Below are 10825 nucleotides of genomic sequence, written 5' to 3'. Positions count from 1 at the left end.
ATGAACAAGACTTTCAAAGCCAACACATTTTCATGATTTCCAAACCTAACTGAGTAACAGGGATCTGGTTATAGAAGCCCTTTGCATTAGCACGTGCCAGATTAGCTAAGGAAATGGCTTAATTTTTTCCTGCCACCAGCATCCTTTGCGAAACATTTTCAATAGGTACCCTTGGCCGCCTCCTTGTACAATCACATTCCTCCTTAAGTATCTGTCCTGCAGCCCTTGAAGTCACTTTGAGCTCTTTCTCTTGACAAACAGGACAGCAGGCTGTAAGACCTTTGTTGCGACAACTTGGACAAGCCAGGACAAGCTGTCGGCAGTGCTGGCTGGAACAAAGTTTATACTGGTCCCACAGCGTCCCACAGTATCTGCATGCTGGAGGGGGGAGGAAAAGAAAAAGTTAACACCCACACCATCTGTCCCCCTTGCAGAGGGTTCTCCGTGGCACAAGGGGCTGCCAACTCTCATTTGCGTGGCTATCTATTGTCTTCCAGGTTTTTAATTCCTGGTTAACTTGATCGTCCAGAACCTAGCTCATTTTTAAACTTCTGATTTTGATGTAAGGTCCTTGCTGCCAAGAAGAAGAAAGATATGCTGGTGGTAATAAAGCCAGCATACAGGAATGTTGACTGCTTGGGAAAGCGGTGCCATGGGACTTCCTTACACCTGAAAGCAATGGCTTGTGCAGACGTGTCATTTGCAGTCCTGGTAGTATCCTTCCAAAACATCACAGGTTTTAACCCTTTAACTGAAAGCTACAGCCCAGTGTAGCCGTAGCACCAAGAAGGTGCCTACCCCATAACTTCCCCTCTTGAAATTTCCGTAGGGATGGCTGTGAGGTATGCAGAGAGCATTTTGTTTCTACACCAAGCCAGGCACCTTCAAGATATATATGGTAATTGCAGAGGAGGAATGGGAGGTTAGGCTCAAGAAGCTACCCACTCAGACAAAAACCAGCACTGCTTTATAAAAGGGGTTGGGGCAAATTCCATCTATTTGTACAAGGCAACTGAGAACCAAAAACCAGGTAATTCATTTGCAGTATCTGAAAAGTGAGCCCTGCCAGAAGTCCAAGCGAAGTTCTTAACAGCTTCAACTAGAGGACACTGAAATTCTACAGGCTACAGAAACTTTTAAAGCATGAAAACAACGAAGTGCTGTAGAGCTTAGTGCCCCCACTCTTCTAGTGCCTGGCAGTCAGTGCTGATGTTCAGTGAGATTACAGAGAACAGTGGAGCAGAGAACAGCTGACACCAGGAGAACTATTTAATGCTTCAGCCACTTGGCCAACCACAGGCTGATCAGCACCGTGGGCAACAAGCGGGTAACAACAGTAGTAGTGCTTGATGTACATGTCCATTGCTGCAGGCAGCCTGTTACAGCAGCTGTTCTGCAGGGGATCCTTCCTTTTATTGCTCCACTTTCAGGGAACTCTGTTTAGTGACTCCCTTTTCTCTCATTTCTGTTTTATGTGTTAAATCCATAGATTTAGTAATCATCATGAAAAGAGATAGCACTAAAATGTCAAGGCAAGTATCAAGAACTACACAGGCTACTACTAGAGGCTGTCCCATCCTGTACATCTCTCTAGGAACGACTGACATAGCTTCCCAGTCTTCTGCACTTACATTATCTAGTCCTACCTGAGATGATATCTTCATTGGAACAAATGGCATAACGATCATCAAATACAAACAGCTTCCCCCTGTAGAATCCATCTGGGAACTCTTCCAGGTACTTGTGAATTCCACCTTTTAGCTGGTAAACCTCTCTGCACACCGCCTGTTTAAAGCATATTAGCAGAAAAGCTGAAGGACAGGTAAGTGTTGGTGTGCCACCACTCCCAAACCAAATGTTTTAAATGCCAGGGGTCAACCAAAAGCAGCAGCTTCTCAGTGATCGTCAGATGATCTGTACCACGTGCACCCACAGCTCTAGGCAGTGCCACCAGAGATTACATGGCAATTCCACAATGCTGGATTGTTCACATGAACCCAAATATGCATTTAACATTACAGCCAAAAGAAGGCTTGTAACCTCCTCAGTTGAGGGAGGTTTAATGCATCACCGATGAAACGCTTTTGAAACTCTGTGAAACACCTCTGCTTATTTTGTTTTTATGTGGCAAGCTGTCAGCTGGAGCAGAATTTCTCAGAGTTCATACTGATGCAGTAGAATTAAAAAAAGAATAAAACAAAAAAACCAAGGTTTAAATCTCTGGAGAACACTGGAATAATCTCTGGAGCTGTTCCCTTGCTCCTTGAGGGAAGGATCCAGGAGAAGAGTGGGATGTAAAGTACGATTAGAACAATGTAGTGTGCTGGATTTAGTTCCACAGCACTGTAAAAGCACTGACTGACTGATTTTCACCACTCTGAGACGCTCAAGCTGTGCAGTAATGACCACAGAGCATAACCGCATAAGGCAGAGCTTATGGAAGCACTGCAGAATGATCTCAAGCTCTCCTAAAACACTGCTATAATGGTCAGGGCAGACTTACCTCTTCTCACCAAATGGGTTATATAATTATTTTCACAGAGCAATCACTGCTGTGACACTAGTCCATGCAAATCATCCTGAGCTGCATTAAGCTACCCATGTCCTTGACAGACAGCATGAGGCAAGTGTGCGTCAGAGACATTTATCTCCCCACCTGCTCATTGAGCAGTTTGTGCTCGTTAAGAATTTACCAGCAAAAGAAAAGACAGCTGCTCTTAAAGCAGTCTCAACTACTTGACACTTGTGCCCTCAGAATGGCTTCTCACCTTGCTCCGTAGATAAGCAGAGCCTCTTTCACAACGAATCCCTCCCGTGCAGTACATCAGGACACGCTTGTCTTTAAAAAGCTCCAGGTTTTCATCTACATAGCTGGGAAAATAGCTGAACTTCCTGATATCTGGAGCCAGGCAGCCCTGGAAATGCCCCTGCAATCACAACAGATGGCCATGTGACTGGTTATAAAGCAGACTTGCATGGTAAGGTCTATGCCTCGAACTAGAGGAAGTAACAAACATTTGGGCCACACCACTTGGCTCATTGCAAGTGCTTTAGGCTGCATTTATGCATAAAAATACCTGTTAAATCTGTAAGAGGATACCAGGGAGAGCACGTCTTCCCATTCAAACATAGAAGAGTGTGCTAAGCAGAGCAGAACTGTCAGAGAGACGACAAGCCACAACACTCCAGGAAGGCTGGTGGGTGTGACAGCAGGATGCCCCTACTCTTTTTGACATAACGGGCAAGACAAAAATGCTGGGAAACATCCTTACACGTTATTCTACTTTCAGTTCAAACTATATGGTATTCACTGCTAATGTTGTATGTACTGCTTTGTCTTCTTCCAGCCCCAAGCTGGGGCAAGCTCCATACTGAGTCACTGAACAGGTCCTCTGCTGCTTGTATCAAGTACTCATTACTAAACTGAACTTCGCACATATTATAGCCAATCTAGAATCGAGTAAGGTTACACCCCCACAGTGTGAACCAGCACCTGTAACACACTGTAAGAAGGAGGCAAACAACACTTACTATTTTACTTTCATAGAAGTTCCTACAGTCCAGCAAGATGGTATCACTTTGTCCTTGACTGGCCTGAGACAAATACTGTTCAACTTCTTTATGAAATTCCTGAGGGGATAAATGGATTCCTTAAAAAGGGAAAAAAAAAAAAAAGGGAGGGGGGGAGGAAAAGAAAAGGGTGTGAGAAGCTGAACTACAAAACACTGTTATGTATGATCTCACTGATACAGATTCTCCTCAGATTTCCAAACAAAAATTTTCTATGACAGTTCACAGGTTTTTCATCCCAATTCAACCAGCCGAGTTTATCCATCTTTGGCTTCCTATTGGCAAATGAGAGAAAATACAACACTGTTCCACATGACAGAAGCAGCAGCAGACAGGCGCCTGTCTTTATGATCTTTGTTACATCCCCCTGGCAGCTCTTATAGTTGTAAGAGTGAAAAATGTCTCCTTTCCCTTTGCTCATCTTTCATTATGTTTGGAGGCACAGAAGCATATAGAAATGCATTCTTTTTAAACAAACTCTCTTGATAAAAATAGAAAATTTCTTTAAGAATTTATTAGATAAAGTTTCTCAGCTTTCAGGATGCTTCGACTTAACTTACTGAAAACCAAAAAACCTCACCCACCAAATCCCTTATCTTATTAAAAAATAACCCTACAAGCAACCTGACAGAGTAATGGGAACCATCTCCACAAACCACTGTAAAATAGGAGGAAAAAGAAAAAAAAAAAAAAGGAAAGAAATATTCAAACATACATCCCACAAACTGTCAAAAAAGGGGAAAAAGATCATCGTCTGCGAAAAACATAGAAAGATGCTGTAGAAATTTACCACGAACAGAACCTGTTGGTGGAAAAAAGGCCAAAACTGCTCTGTTGATTGCTATTTACTGTGCTCCCACTTACCACCTACGTAAGTGTCCTCACAGCGTAGCCAGTAACATCTTACCGGCCATAATCCTTACTAAGCAGCTGCAGGTAGCAGAAAACAAACGTAGCCTGTGTTAGGGGGGTGGCACGAAACTGACACAGGAGGTCAGGCTACTTTTTACTCTGAAAGGCAGGAGCATGTCTGTTAACTTCAAAACAAGTAAAGTAGTAAAGTCAGCAGCACCTAACATATGAACACAGATACACTACAAGTCTCCATGGAAAGCTCGGCCTATACAACTTGGTCCTTACTGCAACCTAACTACAATGAAAGAGCATTAAGGCTCTTTACATGGTGTCACTTCTAAGCAGTCTAAGCACCCACAGAATGTTTAGAATAAATATATTCAAGCACTGAAATGTCTTTCCTAACCATCAAAGTTTCACTTTACATCTTGCCTTTAGCAAGACCCCAATGACTTACTCCCTGACTAAAGTACAAGGTATGTCCCTACCCCAAAACAAGGTAATTGCTTGACATACATCAAAACTATTACTGTTTTCCACAAAACAGAAAGTTAATTCCAATGTTTTTCGCAGCAGCTGAACACCTGGCAAACCAAAACCTGGGCCAGCAAATTTCTTGCACCAGTAACTTTTGACTACTAGTAAGAAAACCATTTCTGTATCCACTTCTCCTGTGTCCTGGCCACTGCAAAAGGCAATGTCTTTGATGAAGGTACTTTATTTATGTTTCACTTGGATGAAAGGCTTTATTTTTCATTAAATGGACTTACCAGTTTCTTTATAAGACACTATCTTTGGATCAATGCCCATAGGTACAATTTCTTTGAATACTCCAACTCGAAGGTCTGGGAAACAGTGAGCTCCTCCTGCACTGCTCTAGGAAATTAAACACAAAGACAACCAACCAAACCTTGTCAGGTGTCAAGATTAAAATTACCCACTCATTTAACTTCCACAGCTCACTGGAATATGAGTGTGTCTTGGTGGCTGAGGGCAAGAAATGTCTCTCCTTCTGAAACCCACACTCCAAATTGTGAGGTTTAGGCAATGGACCCCTACCACGGACTGAAGACAGGCGTCTTAGGCTACACTGCAGGTGAGACAGGCACCATTTGGCATGAAGTGCAGACTCACTGCGGAGTAGGAAGGAGAAGAGATCTTAGTCAGAAACAATGTCACTAGCACTGTCACGAGACAGCCAAGGCCCCTACGGAGCATGCTGCAAATAGAACTGTGTGGAAAAGAAAAATGCTATACAAGCAGAGACCAGTACCTACAGTGCTGAGGCAGCAAAAGCCTACCAGAATTCCATATGGTGCCAGCCACAGCTGCCGTCACCATGTGAAGACAGCAGTATGCACATATGCTTAGGCTTAAGCAGAAGTTAGCACTTCTCCCTCCAGTCAGGCACGAACTGAGAAACCTCTTGACTCTGCCTGCATATCTTCTCTAGAAGACATCCAAGTCATGGAACTGACAGTGAACTTAAGTGGACGCCAACACCTGCATGAACCTAAAGCAGTAGGCTTCTAGGCAAGGATCTCAAAATAGGGCAAAGAGGAAAGTATGGAAATACTTTGTGCGGGTAAGCATAAGTTGTGAAGGTTTTGGTAGTCAGGCCGGAGTAAATGCTTGCTGAAGAATGGTGTAGCTGAAGCACACTCCCTTTCACCTGTATTGGGGCTTTGCAGCTGCGCCCATAGCTGCCAAAGCTTGTAGCTGGTGCCACCACTGCTTGTGCTAACTGCTACTGCTGGTGAAAACTTGCAGAGATACCTAAACTAAGCAAGGTTAGGAACCTAGGCTTAGATCAATGTGGGAAAGCAGAGTAGAAGTAAGGCTATCATGAAGCAATGTGCTTATTTATCAAAAAATAAATGTCCTGCATTAACAGCGTCTATGTAGGAATTATTTTTTCATACCTTGAAATCCTCTTGGCACATAATGTCTTTGAACAGAGGCTGGGAAAGCATAGCTTCAATGTAGAGATTGGTAGCTACTTTGCTTCCACCAACTGTCCCATTAACCCCTTCTGAAGCAACTCGTACCTAGGGGGTAAGAAAAGAAGCTGCGGCTAAGGCTTGGTAACAGCAAAAAGAGATCACAGTGAAATTACTAAAATATGCCTGGGTGACGAAAGGCAGACACAGAAGTATGCCCAGAAAAGAGACTACCAAGGAGGGGGAAAAAAAGATGAACGGAAAAGATGAACTGGAGCTGAACATAAAAAAGACAGTAAATAAAACAGGAATAGAAACTCAGCCATCACTTTTGAGCCATTTCAAAAGAATCACGTTAAGACAGCCAGAAGAGTTTTTGCAGTAAGCAGCTAAATGCTAACCAGTTAACAGGCAAATCCTGCAGTCAGCATTAAAATTCCCACTGGAGGTCTGCCTCAGGAAGAACAATAGGATTGTGCCCAATGACTCACACAGCTCACAGGAAAATGTGAATATGCATAATATTGCATGTAATATTAAATTTCAGTGAGTCATTTTATCTCCTGCACTGACAAATGAACAAAAACTTCGAAGTGGTAAAAAACCCCAAAAGATGGAATATAAGAGGCAAGCTAAAAACCAACTGGTTGATAAGGCAAATGCTGTACTAGTCTTGGAGATGAGAAAAAAACCAATAAAACTGAGAAAAATACCAACCACCAGATAATACAGCTGAGCAAAAATACAGGAGTGAATGAGTCAGGACACTTCACCCCCCGGCCTGTGCTGGTGTAGAACAGGGAATTTGGCTACTGTTAGCACAGAAAAAAAAAAACTACTTGGGAAGACAAGTCAAAGATAAAACTAATCTCCTGCTTTGAGTTGCCCTTGAAAAAAATCCTCCTTTTCACAGCCAGCTTTGTGAGGCTGACATTCACCTTTCCACACATCCTCAAAATGCCAGCTAGATGGAGCCAACTCCCTTCTTTAGACTACTCTGCCCGAATGAGAAGAACAGACTCTCTGAGGGATGAGCATGGCTAACCTAGGTTGTGGTCTTAGGTGTCAGTTGCTTTTCTCTCACTCCTGAGAGTATGGATTACAGCTTGATTTAGTGATTCTGACTGGAAGACGCATTAAGGAGTTAAGTGATACACTTAACACATAACAGTTAATCACAGCCAGCCCAGATCTGTGCTGTATGGCACTGCACCTTCAGCCCAACCTTCAGGCTGCATTGTGCTGCACTATCTAGCCACAGGACAAACTCAGCCCAATAACCATAACAGAGACACCTGCATGCAGCTCTCTGTTGATACACAGGTGATTATGCCACCTGTGTGTCCTTGCTTTTATCTGAAAGCACATCAAGAAGTTCTCTCGTGACTATCCTTTCTGTCTGACAGTACGAGCGATGTCTAAAAAGTAAGTCTTTGACAGTTTGAACTATGGAAATGGGATAACACTTACAAGGAGAGGTCTCCACAATGTCCTGTGTGCAGACCAGAGGTTCCCTCAGTGCTGCACAACTTGGGGTTCCCAGCAGCAAAAGGGATCATAGAATCATAGAATGAATTGAGTCGGAAAGGACCTTAAAGCTCACCCAGTTCCAACCCCCTGCCACAGGCAGGGACACCTTCCACTAGACCAGGTTGCTCAGGGCCCAGTCCAGCCTGGCCTTGAACACTGCCAGGGATGGGGCAGCCACAGCTTCTCCTGGCAACCTGTGCCAGGGCCTCACCACCCTCACAGGAAAGAGCTTCTTCCTTATACCTAACCCAAATCTCTCCTCTTTCAACTTAAAGCCACTCCCCTGTCACTACAGGTGCTTGTAAAAAGTCCCTGTCCAGATTTCTTGTAGGCCCCCTTCAGGCACTGGAAGCTGCTCTAAGGTCTCCCTGGAGCCTTCTCTTCTCCAGGCTGGACAAACCCAACTCTCCCAGCTTGTCTCCATAAGAGATGTGCCTCAGACCTCTGATCATCTTCGTGGTCCCCCTCTGGACTCGCTCTAACAGGTGTATGTCACTCTTGTGTTGGGGACCCCAGAGCTAGACACAGTAAGACTGTCTGTATTGCTTTCTTTTTCTTTGCAGCATTAGCTCTTAAACAGCATTTTAAATTATACTTTACAGAGCCTGAGTGCCTTTCTTTATGGATCGTATCAGACCAACACCTTCTGCTGCAAAATACTTGGTTCTCTACATGTCACACTGCCCTGCACTCAGCAAGTAAGGTGTTTGTTTAATAAGAACACAACTGTTGCTTAAAACCTTACCTTGCCAGTGAGATGCAGATGCTGGCACAGGGCCTTCTGCCAAGCACAGAGTTCCTCTGGATTCTTCACCTCACAGTAGCAGTAGTACAGAAGCACTTCTCCCACCTTGCTGTCCACAGCATGGCAAAGATGAACAAATAGAAAAAAGGATGTTAGGGTTGAAAACACAAAAATATAGTATTAACAGTAACCTTTCAAAAACCAGACAATGTTCTTCTAGCAGACGCAGGGAGAAAAACAAAGCACTAAGTAAACGTTAGGGGGATTAGCTCTGCTGGGTTTGATTTATTTCAAAGAGTAAAAATACTAACTCAAAAAAGCCTCCCACATTCCTAGTTCTCTGGACTGGTTACAAAATTAACTCATCATGGCCAGTGGCCTAGTCCAGTTTCTCTCAACACACAGGACACAAGAACTGCTTGTTTTCTGTGTACGCAAGTGTCCCATTAAATGCTCAATTCGACAAACTTGCAATTGACAATTTAAGCACTTGTGCTGTCTGAATTTAAAACCCCAAAACTTTCAATGAGATTGTGTGCACCAGCATTCTGAGCAGCACAAACTAAATTCTCTCACAGTCAGAAACATCTTCGTGAACCTATTTATAAGTAACAAATGAGCCTTTAAGGTGCTTCGACGAGGGACCTCCTGTTCTGCTCTTTTCTGTTATGCTCCTTCCTTACGTGTAGACCTAAGCCATCAAGTGACCTGCACAAGTCTGCTTCAACAACATGGGATGATATGGCTCTGACAGTTCAATCCTCTGAAGTTTCCACCTTTACCATGAAAAGAAAATGCAGCGTATCTACTTCTTCATGAGCACAGCAGTAATTTGTATGTTTTGTATGGGACTGAGCAGTTGTCACGGTTTAAGCCTAGACGGTAACTCAGGACCATGCAGCCACTCCCTCCTCTATGCCCTTACCGCCCCCTCCACCCACCACCTCCAGGTGGGATGTGGGGGAGAATCAAGAGTATGAACTCCACAGGTTGAGATAAGAACAGTCCAGTAATTAAAGTATAATATAAAACTACTACTGCTACTACTACTAAAGGAAATAACAAGGGGAAAGAATAAAAAACTGAAAAGGCAAAGGAAAAAAAAGCAAACAATAAACACAAGTGATGATGCACGACACAATTGCTTGCCACCCGCCGACTGATCCACAGCCCGATCTGAGCAGTGATCTGCCCTTCTGGGTGACTCCCCCTGGTTTATACATTTAGGTATGACGTGCTGTGGTCTGGAATACCCCTTTGGTTAGTTCGGGTCAGGGGTCCTGTCTCTGCTCCCTCCCAGCTGCTTCTGCTCCTCCTCCCTGGCAGCGCATGAGAGACTGAAAAGTCCTTGGTCAGAGTAAACATTACTTAGCAAAAACCAAAACATCTGTGTGTTATCAGCCTTATTCTCAGACTGAAGCCAAAACACAGCACTGTGCCAGCTACTAGAAAAGAGAAAAGTAATTGTTACAGCTGAACCCAGGACAGCAACTGTGAAATGAACTCAAATAAGCCAAGCAGCTCCTGGAACCTGCTGATCTTTATAAAGAAGTATCTCAGGAAGGTATACAAAACATATGCTGACGTAAAGGAGTACCACGGAAGACTCTGTATCTTAAACTGAACTTCACAGAAATAATCAGTACTGGCAGAAGATCACATAAAGATCTCTACAACTACCTGAAAGGAGGCTGTAGTGAAGCAGGGTCGGTCTTTTGCTCCCAAGCGACAAGACAAAAGGTAAATGGCCTCAAGCTGTGCCAGGGGAGGTTTAGATTGGAGATTAGGAACAATCTCTTTACAAAGAGGGTGCTCAGGCACTGGAACAGCCTGCACCACAGGGAAGTGATGGAGTCACCGTCCCGGGAATTGTTCAAACCCCGTGCAGGTGAAGCCCGCAGTGACATGCTTTTAGTGGTGGTCTCGGCAGTGCTGGGGTAACGGCTGTGCTCAATCATTTTAAAGCTCTTTTCCAGCCTACTTGATTCTACGATTGACACTATGATTCTAAAGCGTAAGCAGCCCAACGCCCCACTCCCGGCCCGTACCCGACTTCAAACGGCTGGCGGCTTTCTTACCTCGTCAGATCATCATGGCCAACGTGGCTGGTGTCTGGGAGCGCCCAAGCGACCTCGGGCGTGCCCCGGCAGTGCCCCCGCGTCCCGTCCGCGCTGCCCGCGGGGCT

The 10825-nt window shown here is 44.3% G+C and overlaps 1 protein-coding gene across 1 annotated transcript; it reads right to left on the bottom strand.

Annotated features, from left to right (window-relative positions):
• Nucleotides 1–10771, bottom strand: TSTD2 (thiosulfate sulfurtransferase (rhodanese)-like domain containing 2; the record flags this gene model as incomplete). The annotated part of the gene is made up of 8 exons (XM_010009734.1): nucleotides 1–378; nucleotides 1647–1785; nucleotides 2769–2927; nucleotides 3532–3650; nucleotides 5196–5301; nucleotides 6348–6473; nucleotides 8641–8749; nucleotides 10719–10771. Coding segments are annotated over 8 exons (1071 nt in total), but the record flags the coding sequence as incomplete, so codon positions are not given.
• Nucleotides 10772–10825: the final 54 nt, after the last annotated feature.

The sequence above is a fragment of the Nestor notabilis genome, unplaced genomic scaffold, assembly GCF_000696875.1.
Source record: "Nestor notabilis isolate BGI_N333 unplaced genomic scaffold, ASM69687v1 scaffold870, whole genome shotgun sequence".
In the NCBI taxonomy this organism is placed as follows: Eukaryota; Metazoa; Chordata; class Aves; order Psittaciformes; family Psittacidae; genus Nestor; species Nestor notabilis.
This window is presented reverse-complemented; position numbering and strand designations above follow the sequence as displayed.